Source organism: Antedon mediterranea, chromosome 10, assembly GCF_964355755.1.
Source record: "Antedon mediterranea chromosome 10, ecAntMedi1.1, whole genome shotgun sequence".
NCBI lineage: Eukaryota > Metazoa > Echinodermata > Crinoidea > Comatulida > Antedonidae > Antedon > Antedon mediterranea.
In genome coordinates, this window is record NC_092679.1 from 18,717,933 (window position 1) to 18,737,265 (window position 19,333).

Sequence of the window (19,333 nt, forward strand, 5' to 3'; positions counted from 1 at the left end):
AGATAAAAAGGAGAATTGCAAAAATCACTAGTGGTCTAATGGAATGGCATCCGTATATCAAACATATGAAGCCATAGTTCGATCCTCGGTTAGGGTCATTCTTAATCTTGCATTCCCTCAATTTTTTTACATAAATTTTTATTTATTTTTAGCATTGGTTTTTAATGGTTTAGTAGCTTTTAAGAAAAAATAGTACGTCAGTACAATATGTCAAAATGTCAGTAAGTTATATTTCTAAATTTAATTTTAGAATAGACAAAACTGTAGTCAAAGAATACAACACAAGAAATAGAAAAGATTTTCGAATACTATCCATAATTCAATTATAATTAATCTTATTAGGAAATAATATGACTAGGTGTGTTAAATAACTTTGGAAGTACAATTCTTCATGGTTAATTATAACAAAAATACATCAATATATTAACACATTCATTTTTGTAACCGATAATACATACACATTTTGTTATTGATTTTATCAAATTTATGAATAAAGCTCTGTCTACACTATAAAACTTTATGTGAAAAAAATGTGCCCATATATAGACATGATGATGTCACATAACTACCATATTTGGGCATACCACTACCATATTTGGGCACATCACACTAGTTTGATAGTGTAGACAGAGCTTTACCTATATAAATAATTTGATAACTTCAGTTGTTATTACCTTAATGCACTGCAAAATGTATGCTTTATTGCAATTCATTCTCATACAAAACCCATTTGAAATTATCAGCCTTTAGGAATAGTGGGATTTGTACTAAGTACATTAAGTCAAGTCTGACGCAAGCACGCCTTATCTATTATTCATACATCATCGTCTTCTCTAGACTCCATGTATCTTTAATATGTTGAGAGTATAGTAGTCCTGTTTAACATTAAGCTCAACAATAATATCATATAGTGGTAATGGTTATAATAGCTTATGTTACACAAATTTCCATATATTAATATCATTATAATTGCTATGTACTTTACAGCATTATGAAACCCAAAATGCTAATTAATAAATTGGAGTGATTCTGGTTTAATTACACTTTAATCAAACCTGCGTTGTGTATCAATATTGATCATGTAAAAGGTCACCGAATTCCACAGTCTAGCTCCAATAAGTTCTAGTGGGCAAATTAAGAATTAATCTACAAAATTAACATATTGTTTTTGGCTTGTGACAGTCTGATAGTCTGGTTTGATTGAATTTAAATATTGTTTCAAATATTGAAATGTATACAGGTAGTAATATTATAAAGACTGTTAATACAAATATATCTAAATTACTTAAAATAGGTTTTTTTTAGTACACTAGCAGGACCGGAATTATTGGTCTTACTACAGTACATCGGTTGAGGATACACAGTACAGAGTAGTATAGTACAGGTAACCTACTATTTACTAAGCAGAGAGAAGAGGTAATTAATGCGCTTGAATGCCTGTTCAGCTTTTTGTAAAAATGTTGCCATGCGACGTGGTTGATTGAAGAGTTGTTGTGTTGTCCGTGCCATCTCTAGTCTAACTTTTCTACTCCACATCCAAAGTTGGAGTGCCAATGTATTTGCATGTTGGCCTAGCATCCTGGCTGGTCTACACAGTAGCAATCGTCAATGATTTATGATGGGTAAATTGAATAAAACAAATAATTAATGTTTTGTATTCGTTGAATGGAGAGAGAATAGATAGGCCTATATCATTATTCGATGAAGAATTGACTGTTTTATTTTCAACTCGGCTCTGAACTCATGATTGAATATTCTGGGCATCCAACTCATACAAAACTACACAAAACAAGTCTAGGCCAGCTACACTACAATAAGGCCTAGTTTATTTTAATGCGTTCATCTATCCAGCCAGGCAGGGGCCACACAAGCAGGCCGACTAGTACTATTAATTATTACTACTAAATCTATACTAACTAGTACTAAGCCTGACTAACTAAGGCCTAGCTACAGTCCTACTAGCTAGGCTAGTCTATTACTATTACTAATACTCTGGGCCTAGGCTAGCTTCTATTATTATTAATATTATTATCATGGCGACAGTAAACTCAACTGTATGAAAAAAAGAACGTTTATAATATTTGACATATAATACTGTTGTGTATAGACATTTTATTGTTCATTACCTTCTCAAAGAAGCAAACAACGAATTATCATCAGCAGCAAACACAAACAGCACGCACTTCCTGTGTGTTTGTATTGATGATGTACAGTACTGTGTGTGAAGAGGGAAGAAACATTCACGTGTCGCGTGGTGGGAGCAATGAAGCATAGAGAGAGCACATGCAGCATGCAGCAGCAGCAGCACAATTAATAAACAATATATACTAGCGCCCTCTTTATTATAAGTACGATATAATATCCACATAATATAATGGAACAATCCATGTCAGGGCTTGTAATAAAAAAAAATTTCATAAATCTAAAATCAACTACTTTTGACTTCCAGACAATGGACTTCCGGATGACTATTTATACAAAGACACTGCACTAATTAACAACTTGTTAAACATTATCTGATCCACAATCAAATCTTATGAGTCGACCCACGCCGATATAGAATCGAATGTACCATTATACTTCATGGTAAAAGTATAGTTCAAAATGGAATGTTCCAGTAATTTCAGGTGGGGCCGGGAATTTCCCGATTTATTTATAGGCATAACGCGTTGTATTTATACTAAAAATGTAAGGTATCCGTTGAGTTCATTCATTTAAAACTACAGAACGTTGTCATACTAACGGACAAGTTGTTAGATACCGATTTATCTTCATTTCAACCTAACCTGCAAAACACATTCCTGCTATTTTTAAAGGTAGGCCTATGTTTTATGTAAAATGTTTTTATAACCAGGGAAGATATGTGTAATAAATATATTTTCATGGACTTGGTCATATTCTTTTATATTCGTATAATATTGTTTGTATGTTTAAATGTGTTTTTGATATGTAGTGTACATAAAGCAAATTTCGGATATTTTATATTGGACAAACAATTAAGCACATTCACGACGAGTGAAATTAATGTGTAATGTTGCGTTCAAATAATTAATCTATTATTTTACAAAAATCATTGAAAGCTATTGGTTTTTATTATTATAAATTAAATGTATTTATTTATCTATAAATTGTATTATTTTATATAAATTACATTTAATTGCAACATGCGGGGCTATTTAATTCTATAACAGTGCTGCTATAAAAAAGAAGTTCAAATCATGATCATCAATTTTACTTTCTGTTACCTACCTGCTAACCATCAATTTGAGTAACGATACTAAACTAATAAATAGCCATATTCTAGGCATATTTGTATAACATTGTTTTTTTAGTGTACTGTATAAGCAAAATATTAAAGCATTTCAAAAATGTTAGGGTCCGGCGTCGCACTGGCAGTGTAGATAGTAGTGAGACATTCCGGCACCACCCCTCTTCTGGGAATTTCCAAATCGCACCATCTCACTCTCAATGTCAAAGTGTTGTGTAACATGAATATTTACCAATACTGATATTATTACTCAATATTATCTCAAATCTCATCACCTGACAATTTTGTTTGAGTCACGATTTGAAATCGTAATGTAAACGGGGTAAGACTCACCCACTTTAAACCTGAACCAAAGTCCAATATCAAGCATGGAGGTATTTATACCTCCGTGTATCAAGTGTGATGAGGCTTATTTGATATTAATCAATACAAATGAATGATACAATGGTCAAATAGTATTAGGCCTATTACTAACTAAATACCAGCTTCGAATGATAATTATATACTTCTTTATATTAGTTTTGTTGATGTTGGTATCCAAAGCACAGTCAAATGAGGCAACAGTGGCGACATAACAAATCGTTATCACACAATCGACGTCATTGAATATCTGATACCTATTCGTGCGTATCGATTTAAATAATAATTGAACAACTATTGAAGGGTATCTGTGACGTGATTTTCCGATAGTCTAATGACGTAATACAGACGACATAAGTGCTTTACGTCGTCTATATTACGTCATTATTACGTTGCTGTATACGTATTAAACTTGCCCCAAGTCTGTTTATTTCGAGGCTTTTTGATGTTTGTAGAAATACAAGCTAAAGCGTGGTTCCCACTAGCGACGCAACGCAAGGACGTAACGCAACGCAAGTGAATTGACCAATCACAAGCGATGGCTTATTCGCCTGTGATTGCTAACTGTCTATAACTTCACTTGTCATTGGTCAACACGCTTACGTTGCGTTTACGTCCTTGCGTTACGTTCTAGTGGGAACCAAGCTTAAAGTGGTATTATGAAACCACGTGTGTGCCAAAATATGTAACTTTTTACTAATATTAAGTGAAAACTCCGTCTGAAACCCAGACTATATACGTATAGACGCAAACAGAACTGAGACGTGTTGCGTTGTGCTTGCGGTATGCGTAAAGCTTGGTTCCCACTAGAACGTAACGCAAGGACGTAAACGCAACGCAAGCGTTTTAACCAATGACAAGTGAAGTAATAGACCGTTTTAGCAATCACAAGCGAATAAGCCATTGCTTGTGATTGGTCAATTCACTTGCGTTGCATTACGTCCTTGTGTTGCGTCGCTATTGGGAACCATGCTTAAACGATGAATAAATGATGATTGAACTTTAATTCAAATTGATGAATGATGAATATGACGCTGCTTTCATTCAATTTATTGCACCCAGCTTTTCGGCTAGTCATTTTCCCTCAGATTAAGATAGTTAAGTAAACTACTTATTTATCAAATCAGTTCTTAAGAAATCGAATTAAGGAATTCAAGCATTATATTCTTCTTTTCCTTATTGTAGAAAAATCCCATGGGTTCATTTCTAAAGACAAATGATCTATCATCAATTTCAACAACTTCGTCATATAACCTCACAAGACATGATTTACAAAAGAAAGGACATACATTACAATTTAAGGAGAATGTTAATGATGATTTACAATGTAATCTATGCAAGTTACCTCTCCGTTTACCAACACAATCTTCATGTGGCTGTAGATACTGTGCATCATGTATTAAAAGATATTTGGAGTAAGTACACAGTACTCAGATTGAATTTATTTAATTTATTTATTGTGTATAACGTTTATGTGTAATTTTGTATAGTGTGTATAGTGTTCTCATATATTTATTCGTTTCTTAAAATAGTGTACAAAAACGAATTTCCGATATGTTTTATTGGACCAAATAAATGCTGTGAGAGCAGCGCATTATCATTATATAACATACAATACACGCGGCCCAGTGTGTATTTTATTTATTTATTTCAACAATATTGAAGCTGATCATTATGTGGACGTCATCAAGGTGAACAAAATAGTACATTTTCAATTGTGTTTGTGGTACACCGCGGATTTTGGCCTAATAAAAACATCCTCCGTGCCCTAATATCCTAATCGTCATCTTGATGGTTTCCTCCGTATTAATAATTATTGAGATCATTAGTAAAATTACTATATTTATGTTTGTTTGTTAATTATTGTTAGTTAGTTGACAAAATCTAAATATTTAAAACTGAAAATGTACTACTCAAAGGCTATACTTGGTATTTAAACTTTCAACCAATCACATTTGAAACGTTTAAATTCATGGCACTCAACCACAAACACTCATTTCGGCCACCACTCTTGTACTTTTCAATGATTTTGTTATTTCTTCCTATTTCATCATCATCATCAAATAGAAACCACAAGCCAGGAGATGTATTCACCTGCCCTTCTTGTAGTGAAACAATGGAATCTATGGAGATGGTCCCAGACTATAGAGTCAAGAAACAGCTCGACAAACGAATTGTTTACTGTCCTAACAATTTAGAGGGATGCAAAGCGGAGTTCCCTCTCAAAGACCATGATGCACATATAGATATCTGTGACTTTTCCATCGTCCAATGTCCTAACGCATCTAGTGGATGTGTGACGTCGTTGCGACGTAAGGACGTTCAGAAACACATCATGATAGACTGTGCGTTTCGACTTGCGCAGTGTGAACATTGTCAACAACGGTTTCCCATACTAAAAATCAAGGTACGTAACTATGTACAGATATCGGGGGACACGGGTTCGTACGCACCCGCCCCCCCCCCCCCCCGCCACCAAATTGCAAAAGGTCCACATTTTATATGGTCTTAAAATAAATAAGTACTCAATATTATGAAAATGGTCCAAAATATATTAATCCGCACCCACCCAAATAAAATCCTACGTACGACCCTGCTCGGGCCGTCCACGACGCCCTTTTTAAAAAGGTTTTTATACAGATAGAACCCGCAGCGTGTTTTGATAGTTATTTTAGCAATATTTTTAATCAATTGATATAATTTAGTTGTTTCTTTAATGAGTCAGTCCGTGTGAATCACAATAAGGACGATCAAAGCATATTGATCGAAACGTCGAGAAACTCAACAGTTCTTTTCAGAACTAATAGTAATACACGTGGTGTACCGCAAACTTCATATCAACACAGTGTCACAATTATTACTATTAGTATGAGTCCGGGAAGGTTGGTGGGTATGGTGAATAGTTAGGCGACCATGATTGCGGTCAGGAATTCACTTTAATTATTAATTAAAAAACCTCAATATTTATTGATATATTATTACTGCCAATAAATATTTACAGTGTATAATCAGGTCGAGGTTATTGTGGTTGGGTTTTTACACTGCATCTATATGCAGAATATTTATCATGTTTTACATTGAAAAGCACTTATTGATTAAATTGTTAAAATATTAATGAGAAACATGACGGAAAAGGCAAAGTTACCACAGTTGTCGATCATGAATAAAAATAATAATAATAATAACCTTTTTTTTACAGGAACATAAATTAACTTGTACATTTTTACCAATACAATGTCCTAACAACTGCGGAAAGAAAATACCACAATCAAAGGTAACAGTGTGAAATTTTGATTTTTCAACAAATCTATTATTTTTTTCTCTATCGCCAAAACAAACTTCAAAATTCCAATTCTGTCCAATAGAATGACTAGGCATTACTAGGCTCCGTGAACTGATATCAGGTGATATTTGTATTCAATAGATTTATTATTCTAGTCTTTATAAAGGGATCGAATGATTGTTATATAACTTGTTAATAGAAAATCTTTCATTGACAAACTATGTACGTACGTGCGTATAGGAAATTGTTATAGTACAGTATTGTGTTATGAACGTCATGTGCAAAGACGTAATCACCGTATTGTAAATAGTATTCCCACGTCATATCATAATAACAATGTACGTCGTTAGGTCGTAACTGTCGGAAACGGATATGTTCCTGTGCCTCCCACTCTAATAAACATTAAAAACACTTTGACATTTAGTTTTCATAGGAGACTGAATTAAACTGTTAAATAACATAAAAACATTGTTCCTTTACGGATGGATCCAATAAAAAAAATACCTTTCCCACAATGATTGATGAATTATGCATATAATGTTCATATTTTGAGCCCTATATCTACAATGATAGCCACAATGCTATAATGATAGGATGGGTTCGGCTGGGGCTTTTTTTTCATTCTCATAGATTTCCTCATCTTCACCGTTTATCAGTTAATTAATTTATAGTATATCTCAGTGGTCAGATTTTTTAGTAGTATAGTAAATGGGTTTAATTCATTGTAGGGGCCCTCATGAGACAAGTAGTGCAGGCCCCAGTTATTATTGTTAATATCTGAATAAATGTGTATGAATAAATAAGCATGTAAATGTCTAGTAAGTTGTTCTAACCATAAAATCCATCTAAATATATGTATAACCAGCTTCAATTATATTTTATAGATGGAAGAGCATATACTAAATGATTGTGAAATGGTATTGAGAAATTGTAAATTCGCTGATAGTGGCTGTAAGTTTAAGGTAATGTTTAATATTTGACATTCATCTTCAAACCAAATTGAATGAAACTAATTTGTAAATCCTAAAATATTGGTCATTTGATGTATAGAATGATTCAGAACCGAAGTCTGCACAATCATAACATCTGTGGTGATTAAGAATGGGACTATTATTATTAGTGGTCTGCCATAATTAGTTTCTCGTAAGAACATTGGAACCTGTTCGTGGTGGTGAAGGGTCACTTTAAAAACCTAGTGGCCACTTTGAAAACTTGGGGACGACTTGAAAACTTGGGGCCACTTTGAAAACTTGGGGACGACTTGAAAATTTGGGGCGACTTTAAACACCTTGGGGCCACTTTGAAAATTTGGGGGCCACTTGAAAACTTGAGGGCCACTTTGGAAACTTGGGCGACTTTGAAAACTTGGAGGCGACTTTGAAAACTTGGGGCGACTTTGAATGTGAAGCTTACAACCAAAGTCTGTTATATGACAAAACTATGTCTAAACCTGAAAGCTTTCACTTAAATTTATAAATAAAGTATTATGACAGTTTTGATTATTGTAAAGGGTTTTAAATATGACATGGAAAAGCACATACACGATTCAACGTCAAAGCATTTGGAAATGGTGATGGTGGAAACGATCCATTTGCGTTTGAAAGATGCAGAATCACAGAGGTATATCGCAGACTTAGAGAATCAGAATAGTGTTTTACAAGCAAAACAAGAAGAAATGGCTAAAAATGTACAAGTATTAACTCATAAGTGTGAAGGAAATGCAGCGAGTATGCAGACACTTGAGGTAAGTACTATCGATCTTTACATTGCATTTCACCAGGATCATCGACGAACCTATTGGCCAATCAAGCGACAGTTTCGATATTCTTTCGCTTGTGATTGGTCAAATTATTTTTCCTCCTAGTGAGAAGTAAGATTTTTCTGCTACAATTTTCCCAGAAAAGATTAATTAAAATTCCAAATCTGACTAAACTGTGATATGCACTTAGTGATATAATATTCATGTTTGAAAACAGATAATTTCTAGGTATTTACGTGCTGCGGCAAGTGGTTGGAAATTTCTAGAATCCTAAAACGATAAAAACATATCATTACGCTATAAATACAACCAAACGACAGAAATGGTTAATATTTAACACGTAAACGGTTTTTCAGCTGGCACTGGTTGGCTCAAACCGATTTATTCCCAAATTATACTGGTTTGGAAATCTATCGGTTGCGAAACAGGCGCCAACAAATAATATAAAAGAACTAAAACCAGCCAAAATCAATTCACACAGAACGCAATTTTACTAAATGTTACCTTTCCTGTTTCAATAAATCAATAATGGTTGAACTACTTTTCTTGCAGTTCATTCCACTTTTTTTTAAACATAAACTTTTTTTATGTTAGCATTCTCCAACAAGATAAAAGTCACTGATATTGGAATAATACGTTTATGTTAAGATTGCGGATTGAGGCTGACAACATGTCTAAAGAATTGTCCGCAATATGACGTGATAAACTACTTGTATCGGAAAATAAGACAGGATAACCAAGACTTAAAAATCCTAAAGAGCATTTGAAATACTATCAAGAACCACTTACACTTCAAGTGCCGGACACAATTAACGTAACATAACGTAACTGGGGACAATTCTCTTAGAAGCGTCTAATTTTAACCAATTGAAATATCTGATAGCATTTTTTATTCTAGATTAGTCTGTTTTCCCTTTCGTCATTTGTTTTGTCATAAATACAAAAATATAAATCGTTCTTCGAAGATCAACCATACTATTTCTATTTCCAATACAGTATATAAAACCCACCCCTACTAAGGATAATATACTCTCCTCCTACAGCCAAACTCTATTCAGGAGGCACCCCTAATTGTTGGGTTCCAAAGGTATTCCCTTATATAATAGTTCTATTGTAATTAACTAAGCCCAATATTTATCGTATATTTATTTTTCTCTTGAAGAGTTCGTTATCAAGCCACTTAGAAAAAGTTAACAGAATCGATGAGAAGTTTAAATCTCTACCAGCGATTGATGATCTCAATGACATAAGGCTACTGATTGGTCCGTTGCAAGAAAACGTTCGTACGCTACGGGATAAAATGAGGGAAATCGAAAATTACAATGGAACAGCTCCAGGTTTAGAGGGAAATAAAGGCCTCCAGCTCCGTAAGTCATTTTTAATTTGTCTACAATAATTATAGTAAAAGGCATATTAGATTTGCATGGAGTAAAGTAAGGTTTGCTGTATACTGCAGCGTGTTTCCAAAAACGAAATAAAGTAAAGTTGTGTTGAGAATATCTTGACGTTTCCTTTGCTATGCAACTACGAACATCTATCTTTCTCTGGTAGAGATCCTCAAAACTTTACTTTATTTCCTTTTGGAAAAACAGTGTGTGCGGTACCTTAATAATCATTATAATGATCACTACTTCTTCTTCCTGAATAGCCCTGGCCTAAAATGGTTATGGTTGCAAACAATGTGCTTCGGTATTTTCCCCTCTATACCCCCTGCAATTAATACCAGGAACTAAATACCACACTAGTAACGTAATTGCCTTTATCGCACGTTGATTTGTCGAAAGTTATTATGCTAATCAGGGAAACGTCATTGTATGGAACAACGGGGTGCGATTCTTTTAAACGTTCTTTATTTATAATATTATTATTGTATTATTGTATTATTCTTATTTTTGGCAATTTGCCATGCCATAGTATTTAGTACATGCAGATATTAATAATGAAAGAAATATCGTATCTATTGTTGAGATTGGCTCACTGTTCCAACCATGGACGTATTCAAACTGCCGCTTGTCATTGGTCAACTCGCGCTGAGTACGTCCCTGCGTTGCGTATCAAGCAGCTGTTTGCTATGCCTTATCGACATCTCTGAAATGTACTATTATTACAGTCAGCTGTATGTAACAGTATATACTACGTGTTGAAAACATAAAATCAAAATTTTGGAACCGTTTCATATCATCTTTAAACTCAATTATATACCGGTAAGATACAATAAAAAATAAACAATTTGTAAGTTTAATGAAATCGTTCCTTCCTCAGATAACATTCATAGTCGACTTTCTCAAATGAATAAAGAAGTCACTATCCACGCAGCCCGCCTAGCCGAACAAGACATACGTATCCAACTAACCGAATGTGCCAGTCACGATGGAGTATTGCTGTGGAAGATAAACGACATAGACCGACGAATTAGAGACGCTAAGTTAAAACCAAATCATTCTCTCTACAGTCAACCGTTTTACACAAGTAGGTACGGGTATAAAATGTGCGCCCGTGTCTATTTGAACGGCGACGGAATCGGCAAAGGAACTCACATGTCACTTTTCTTCGTGGTTATGAAAGGGGATTATGATGCTCTTCTACCATGGCCGTTCAAACAGAAGGTAAGACGTAATTTAATCGTTGCACTTCATCCACACCGTGGATGATCGACTTCATCCACACCAGATGAATTTATATTCCTTAAGCTCTATCTACACTATCAAACTTGAATGTGAAAAAAAAAAATGATGATGTCATACGACTGACATATTTGGGTATATCACTGCCATATTTGGGCTTATCACACTTTTTTTGTCGAACTAGTTTAGTGTAGACAGAGCTTTAAACACAGATTTAACCTCTCGAAATACCCAAGACTGATCTTCTGACACACTGAACGTTCAGACCATACGAAAACAAATTGGTTTAGGAATTGTTAAAAATGTCTCAAAATTAATTCAATCTTTTTTTCTTGAAAGGTAACTATGCTACTTTTGGACCAATCGCCAGACAGACGTCACCTAGTCGATGCATTTCGACCGAACCCACAAAGCAGCAGTTTTCAACGCCCCGTTAAAGAAATGAACATCGCATCGGGTTGTCCACAGTTCGTAGCTCTAGACACACTGGAGTCTACAGACACGTACCGCAAGGGTAATACGATGTATATCAAGATTGTTGTAGATTTACCTGACCCTTGTATATAGTATAAAGCTACTTTCAGATTTAACCTATAGCCAACAGAAAATAACTCTGCAACGAAATGAAAATGGATTAAGTCACCTTGTGCGTGTAAGTGTGAACACATAACTGTACACATATACTCTAAAAATACTAATTACGATTTTTAACGTTTTCACAGTTGATATTTAAAGCATGTTCTATAAAGTTTCTGATTATTGTATATATTAACAAACAATTATAGATTTGGTTTCATTAGAAATGACAGATATTTTTAGTTTTATAGAATTTCCATTCCATTAATTTTTTTTATAGTTATAGTCTGTTATGGTTCATTAACATTTATTCAACGCATGATATTAATAAGCGTGATGCAAATATTAAAATATGACCCATTTATTACTAATAGTTCACCGGGTTTTCCAGGCCTACTATCAGTGAAACCGGGTTTAAGCGGCTGTTATCTTTTCATTCAACATGGCATGATTTTCTTCCACTGACATAAAATAACCCATCGTTTATTTTTAACAATTACGTAATGCAATTTGTTATCTCAATGATCATTAATAAGCCCTATCTTAATAATGTGAGCTACGAAGTCCACATAAAAAAACCTTTTCAAATAATATACGAGACCCCAATGCACCAGTTATTGTTGGCGGATGCTACGTAGAACGCAAGTTATTTTACCAATCACAAGCCACAATTCAATGATCCGTCATTGTGATTGGTCAAATTACTTGCGTTGCATGCTAGTTAGAACCATAGCTTAACTATTAACAAACGCAGCCCATTTTATATATATAACTTATCGTGTATAGCATAAATGATTGAACAAGCGCCAGTTCAAAAGAAGTGTGCGCGCTTATCTTCCATTGTGGCCTGAGGATAATTGGGAGATAGGTTCCAATAGTACTGTAATTTATTATTAATATGGGGTTTCATATTAAATCATGGCAGGACATCCTTACATGTTAAAAAATAACTTCAAATTTTTGATAATAAATGTATTTCAAACGTATAGGACAATAAAAACATTATTTATACCCTCTCACACACTAACAAACTTGCAAGAACGCTTATTATTCGACTATGGTGTTTAATCGATTAAGGCGCTTATTCAATCATTTTACGCAATACAACAGTACCGCCCGGTACAATTTCTAATTTGATTTAGTTATGTTTATTTCTTCAGGGTTATTATAAATAACAAAGTCAATTGTTTGATATCATGCAATTCTATGGTAACATATTATAATAGGCGCCCTTGTTGAAAAATCTGGCATATATCATGGAGAGATAACTCATTTCTCCAAAATTAAAGATTGAAAATGATGACTGAATCGACTGAATCGACCGAGCGTCAATATTTTTCCGATATGATTTTCACGGAATATTTCGATCCTTCTTTTAAATTATAGCCATAGTTACAATAATAAAAAAAATGTATTTCTATAGAAAATACCTGAGCTGATATTTAATTAATTGACTTTTAACTATCTCTAATCTGTATATAAAAAAACCCGGTCACACGGAGTTTTCATGGGAAAACCTGTGTATATATAATCTCATGAAATGTTATCTAGTAACTCTAATAATGTTATACTAATATTTATTATATATTGCCTTATATTACACCATGTACGAACACCCATAGATACTTATAAATATGTATGCAAAATGTACTATGTATAAAACTTTCCGTACTTTTAACCATCTCTAATTTCTATATAAAATACCCCGGTCACACGAGTTTTCATGGGGAAACCTATGTATATATTAATCTCATCTAATATGTATCTAATAAATCTAGCCTAATAATGTTATGCTAATATTTATTATATATTGCACCATGTTGCACCCATAGTATAGATACATATAAATATGTGTGAACAATTACTATGTATAAAACTTTCCGTACTAATATTTTTCTAATAACTTGTGTTGTACTAATATGTTGTATAATTATAGTCTATAGATAGATAGACCTACTGGACATGTACAGAACCGATGTAACTAATCGTAACCTTTACCTTTTAATATGATATTGTTTAAATTTGATATCTTCCACTACAGTTGTACTTTTATCGTTGTTAAACTATTTTATTCAATCAGTACTAAGCATATTATATACGACTTACCTTGAAAAAATCAACACGTATTAATGAGCCTATATCCATTGTATTTATTGAGAATTTTTACTTTTTTGATGTTGTTATATGCTCCTATACATGAATACTGTATATTCAAAAATAAGAATGTAACTTAAGAATGACGTGAGGCTGATATCTCGAAAAATGCATACTGTTAATATTAAGTATATTACTAAATACTAATATTTATTATTACAAATTATTATAAGTTCAATTATCATGTTTATATAATGTTTCTAACAAATTATTATGATACTAAAATAAACGTAGCCCATCTACCATTACAAAAACTACCAATCATATTTTCATTTGAAAAGAATAAAAAGAAGTAATTTAATTTTGCCTCTATTTTCGGTGGTGGCTGCAGAGGCATGCATTAGACTTTACGATTTAAATTCTGGTATGTTAGAAAAAAAACAGGAACCCCAAATATATTATTGTTTTAGTCCGATACGCCATAATGTTTAGGCCTAGTGTACACTGTCTCAACTAACCTTATCTTACAAACAATGTTTTAATTGTGTAGACCTAGAACTTGGGAATTTAGGGTATGGACCTTAGGAAATACACTAATAATTATTAACAGAGAAACGGATATTTCATAAGTAAGAACAATCAATAACAAATCTTTGACACAATGGAGAGTGGGTCTAATTATCTTTTAAGGAAATAAAAAAAACTTTCAGTCTATTGTTAAAGTATTTCGCCTTGTTGCGAAACGGGAAATCTATATAATGTTACCTATACTAGCCTTCTTAATGTTTTATATGTATATCCGGAGAAAATGAGATTTGTATGTCAATTTTCTTCCTTGATTACGGTATATTCTACTGTATTCTATCAAAGAACTTATAACACAAGAATCTCCTGTAGAGAGGGGATCTGCTAATACTCTAGGGGGGGGGGGGGTTGAGTAATTGACTTCCTAATTTGGAGGGGGCGCTGCTCCATGCTGTGAAATGGTGTCGCCCAGTTTGACCTTTTAACACTGTACTTCCGATACTGTGTTTTGAATTCAAATTGAAGAACACGAGATTCTTGTGTTATAAGTTCTTTGATTCTATCAACATGAACTGGAAAATAAATAGGGTACAGCGGTGTTCCGCTGATGGTGCTTATTCATGGTCAGTAGAAAAGACAAACCCACACCAAAAACACGTAGAATGCATAGACGAGCCAAACTTTTATTACAATTATTACATTATTATTTCTAGTTTGTTTACAAATAAAAATAGATTTATGGTATATTTGAGTGTTTGCCTCCTTTTTGGTTGTGTTTCACAATGATAGAAGTTCTAAACAAATGTTTCTTATACCAAAAATATACAATCGTTGCTAAAACTACTGTACGGTACGCAGCAAAATAAATACACACGCGTAATAATGGAAGAATCCCCACCGGCTTCGCGCGCCCCATTCAATTCACATGCCATTTTTAAGTACGCGTACTTATATTAAGCGCACATCATTACTATGACAACAATGCTTACGTATGATACTAAAACAACAACAAAAGAAGAGAGATATGAAATAGAAGTTTGTAAAAAATGGATCAACTTTGGAGACTTGTAGCAGAAGTGTTCATTGAGAAAGTTGCACCAAATGCAAATCCAGTGAGGAGTTTAGAGCATGACTGTGGAGGTAGGTAGGCAGATAGGGCCTAGATTTTTAACGTAATGAATATAGGCCTAGGCTAAAAAATAATATTTTACTTAGGCCTAGGATTAAAGACCAAACACTAAAAATGGGGTTCACGGTGGCTTACTTGAGGAACCTATCCTTTAAAAGGAATGAAGCCTAGGCTTAGAGATAGATATCATTTTAATATGAAATTCAATAACCTAATAATTCTATTAACTTTTATTTTATAGCAACTGATATTACCGCTATTTTAACTAGGAACGGTGACTCAGCAGACCCTAGGCCACAGATCGAACCCAACAAGATGCGCGAAACACACGACAACATCATACGTCACATTAGGCCGGGTAGAATGACTTCTTTAGCTAATCGGAGCAAATTTGATTTGTTGAAGAAAATAAAAGATGATAAGGCAAACTTCCATTATAGACGATCAAAAACCCAAGGATGTAGCTTCTTTAGAAATAAGGTAATGATGATGATGATAAAGCTGATGAAAATTCAATAGTACAGTATTTTTTCCCGGGGGTTGTTGACAAAACTACAACAATGATCAGTACTGATAATGTTGAGTTTTACCGACATGTTGAGTAATAACGATAATGTTGAGTATAATACCGATATGTTGGTGATTCCGGTGATGAGTTGAATGAATGTTAAAATGTATAAAGCAACCGTTCCATATAATGATCTATAAAATGTATCTATTAGATTCCAGATTACATGATAAATGTGGAGTTTATAGGCGTGAGGGCAACTAGATTACCACAAAAAATGTTCTACAGACTATTAGCGAGTGAACGGATCGATTGTATAACACCCTTCATGACACGATTTAAGTCATTTTATGTCGTAACAAAAGTCTATAAAGCCGAGAAGGTACGATTCGAAATTCTAATTGGGGATAAAACGAAAGTTATTTCGAAAAACGATGTACAACTAGCTTTTGAATACACAAAGGTAAGTTTTTACTAATTATTTAACTGAATTTTGTTCGAGCTGTTCTCTTTGTCAAATCCCCTATTTCATCTATTTTTCAACTTGAAACGGTTTAAAGCATAACAAGAAGTCTATTTGGAATTAGTTGTGTAGACCAGTTGACAAACTTCAGAAAACTAATTTGTAGAAACCTATAGACAGTAGTCTGCACTTTGGAAAGTTTTCTACCGTAGACCAGTTCGGTAAACTACAGAAAACACGTTTGTGAGTTTGTAAACACAAACACTTATCTCCAAACAGCGGAAAATTTTGCAAAAAAAGTTCGGTAGAGTTTGACGTAGAGTGTAGAGGCTGCCCTACATACTTCTCCAAACAGCAGGAAAGTTTGCATAAAAAGTTCGGTAGAGTTTGACATAGAGTGTAGAGGCTGCCCTATACACTTCTCCAAACAGCGGCAAAGTTTGCAAACAAAAGTTCGGTAGAGTTTGCTATAAAGTGTAGAGCCTGCACTACACACTTCTCCAATCAGCAGCAAAGTTTGCAAAAAAGGTTCGGTAGAGTTTGACATCGAGTGTAGAGGCTGCCCTAAATACTTCTCCAAACAGCGGAAAAGTTTACAAACAAAAGTTCGGTAAAGTTTACTATAGAGTGTAGAGGCTTCCTTACACACCTCTCCAATTAAACAGCGGCAAAGTTTGGAAACAAAAGTTCGGTAAATTTTGAAATACAGTGTAGAGGCTGCCCTACATACTTCTCCAAACAGTGGCAAAGTTTGCAAACAAAAGTTCGGTAAAGTTGGCCAAGGTAGACTAGCCCTACAAACAGAAGTTAATGTCGTACAATTTTCTTCTCCATTTAACGGACAAAATTGAAGAATTGAAATGCAAAAAAACGGCTTTCAAAGCGAACATTCTGTTAATCTATTTCAGGTCAACATAACGCCACAGCGAAAACTGGAGGTTTTAAAAGAAGAGGAGACGGAGGAGAACACACAAGGGCAACTATTTCTGGAGACAATGCGGAAAGAAGGAAAACTTGCAAAATTCTTCAAGGCAACACACAAAGAAATTGTTGAGACGCTTCAATCTGCATTTGATGAGATTGAAAAGAAAAGTGATTTGGGAGGGGTAAGTATACTGTACTGAAGTTTTTTTTACACTATCAAACTTTATGTGACAAAAAAATGTGACATGCCCATACTGTAGGCCTATATGGATACGATGTCATATCACTACCATTATTTGGAAACATTACACTTTTCTGTCAAACTAGTTTGATAGTGTTAAAGCGCAGTTTTAGGTGAGGATATATATTAAGATATAAGGGAGCTTTCGATTTTCGACGGCATGACCTACGCATTGTTATGTCATTGGTCATCTAGAGAGCGAGGAAATATGTTCCAATGTTTCAGCATCATGCGCACAATGTACTTTACGTTACTAGTTACTAGGTCCAAGGTTGTCACAAATCGAAAGATCCTTAATAACGATAATGACGTCAAAACAGTAAACAAACTTGATATTAATGATGGCACAAAGAAACATTAAAATAGGAGATAGCGCGCTTTCTTGTGAAATGTAATACTGTTACGGAAGCGGAAACAAATTGGCGGACGTAATCAAAACGCATAATAACATAATAGTAGCAGATGTGTTTGACATGCGCACAACGACGGCAACGTCTTTCTATCTTTGAGATAACGACAAAAAACAATACCATATACATTGGCTGCAGTCGCGTGCTCAAATTTGAGTTAGTGTTTACCGAACGACCAACCGACCGACCGACATAGTGAGCTGTAGAGACTAAAAACAAGACAATGAAACTATGGTCTAAGATGACGACTACATTGACGGGAGAGGAGAACTTGGCTTACTGAAAGATTGTCTTTCTTTTTTTTAAACAGCTCCTGCAAACACCTCTCTTCGAAGTCGAATGTTTCCAATGAATACACTTACTATATTATTATACACCAGAATATTGACCTACACGTCTAAACACAATAAAGGATAATCAAGTAAAATGAATTCTTTATGCATGTGTTCTTTGTAAAGTGTTTATATCATGGAGGATTTACTTAATAATACTGTTGATTGATTGAAATTGATTGAAATATATATTTATTCATACTGGGTAACCTCTTCAGTCAAAGACTGGTCTCCCAGAGGGCCCAGTTGGTGATCAGTGGCTGTGATGTACTAATACACCGGGGTAACCCCCTACTCGTCTCGAAAGATGTACTAGGTTCTTTAAAGTGCACACGAGCTAGTTGTGTACACTGGACCTACGGTTTATAGTCCTTATCCGAAAAGACTCGTTCTACCACCAGAACATTGGCGTGAGTGAGCCTCGAACCCCTGCCGATGTTATGGCTACGTAATTACGGTCCCACTGTCTTAACCGCTCGGCCACTCACTCACTCTTAACATGAGTTCCTAAAAATCAATAACTGTTTTTTAAAAATTAATTACTTATATAAAATGAACTTCATGGTATTAAGCTTCATGAGAGGTCCTTGAATGAATTTTAAAATCTTTCCTTTACATATAAAGGGATATTTATAATAAAAATAATAATTATGATTTTCCATTCCTTTTTCATTCAGAATGTCGTACATATAATTTGAGTCGTCTAGGACATTCAACTAAAAATTATACTGTATAATGATGAATTTTAAAGAATTTTGTTGCAAATTCATTTCGAGGACTACTTTTAGTAGTAAGCTCGCGTGCGCATATTGAAATGCGAGTATAAGTTCCCGGGGT

General features: G+C 34.2%; 2 protein-coding genes across 2 annotated transcripts; both read left to right on the forward strand.

Moving 5' to 3' along the window:
- Positions 1-2,744: 2,744 nt before the first annotated feature.
- Positions 2,745-15,233, forward strand: LOC140059912 (TNF receptor-associated factor 3-like). Its single transcript, XM_072105899.1, has 9 exons — positions 2,745-2,816; positions 4,814-5,043; positions 5,696-6,035; positions 6,828-6,902; positions 7,796-7,873; positions 8,422-8,655; positions 9,833-10,037; positions 10,933-11,276; positions 11,634-15,233. Exons 2-9 carry the CDS (start codon positions 4,823-4,825, stop codon positions 11,859-11,861), a joined length of 1,725 nt encoding a protein of 574 aa, XP_071962000.1. The 5' UTR covers positions 2,745-2,816; positions 4,814-4,822; the 3' UTR covers positions 11,862-15,233.
- A 264-nt stretch (positions 15,234-15,497) lies between these two features.
- Positions 15,498-18,655, forward strand: LOC140059946 (uncharacterized). Its single transcript, XM_072105949.1, has 5 exons — positions 15,498-15,629; positions 15,860-16,098; positions 16,341-16,589; positions 17,498-17,695; positions 18,475-18,655. Exons 1-5 carry the CDS (start codon positions 15,536-15,538, stop codon positions 18,514-18,516), a joined length of 822 nt encoding a protein of 273 aa, XP_071962050.1. The 5' UTR covers positions 15,498-15,535; the 3' UTR covers positions 18,517-18,655.
- The last annotated feature ends 678 nt before the right edge of the window (positions 18,656-19,333 follow it).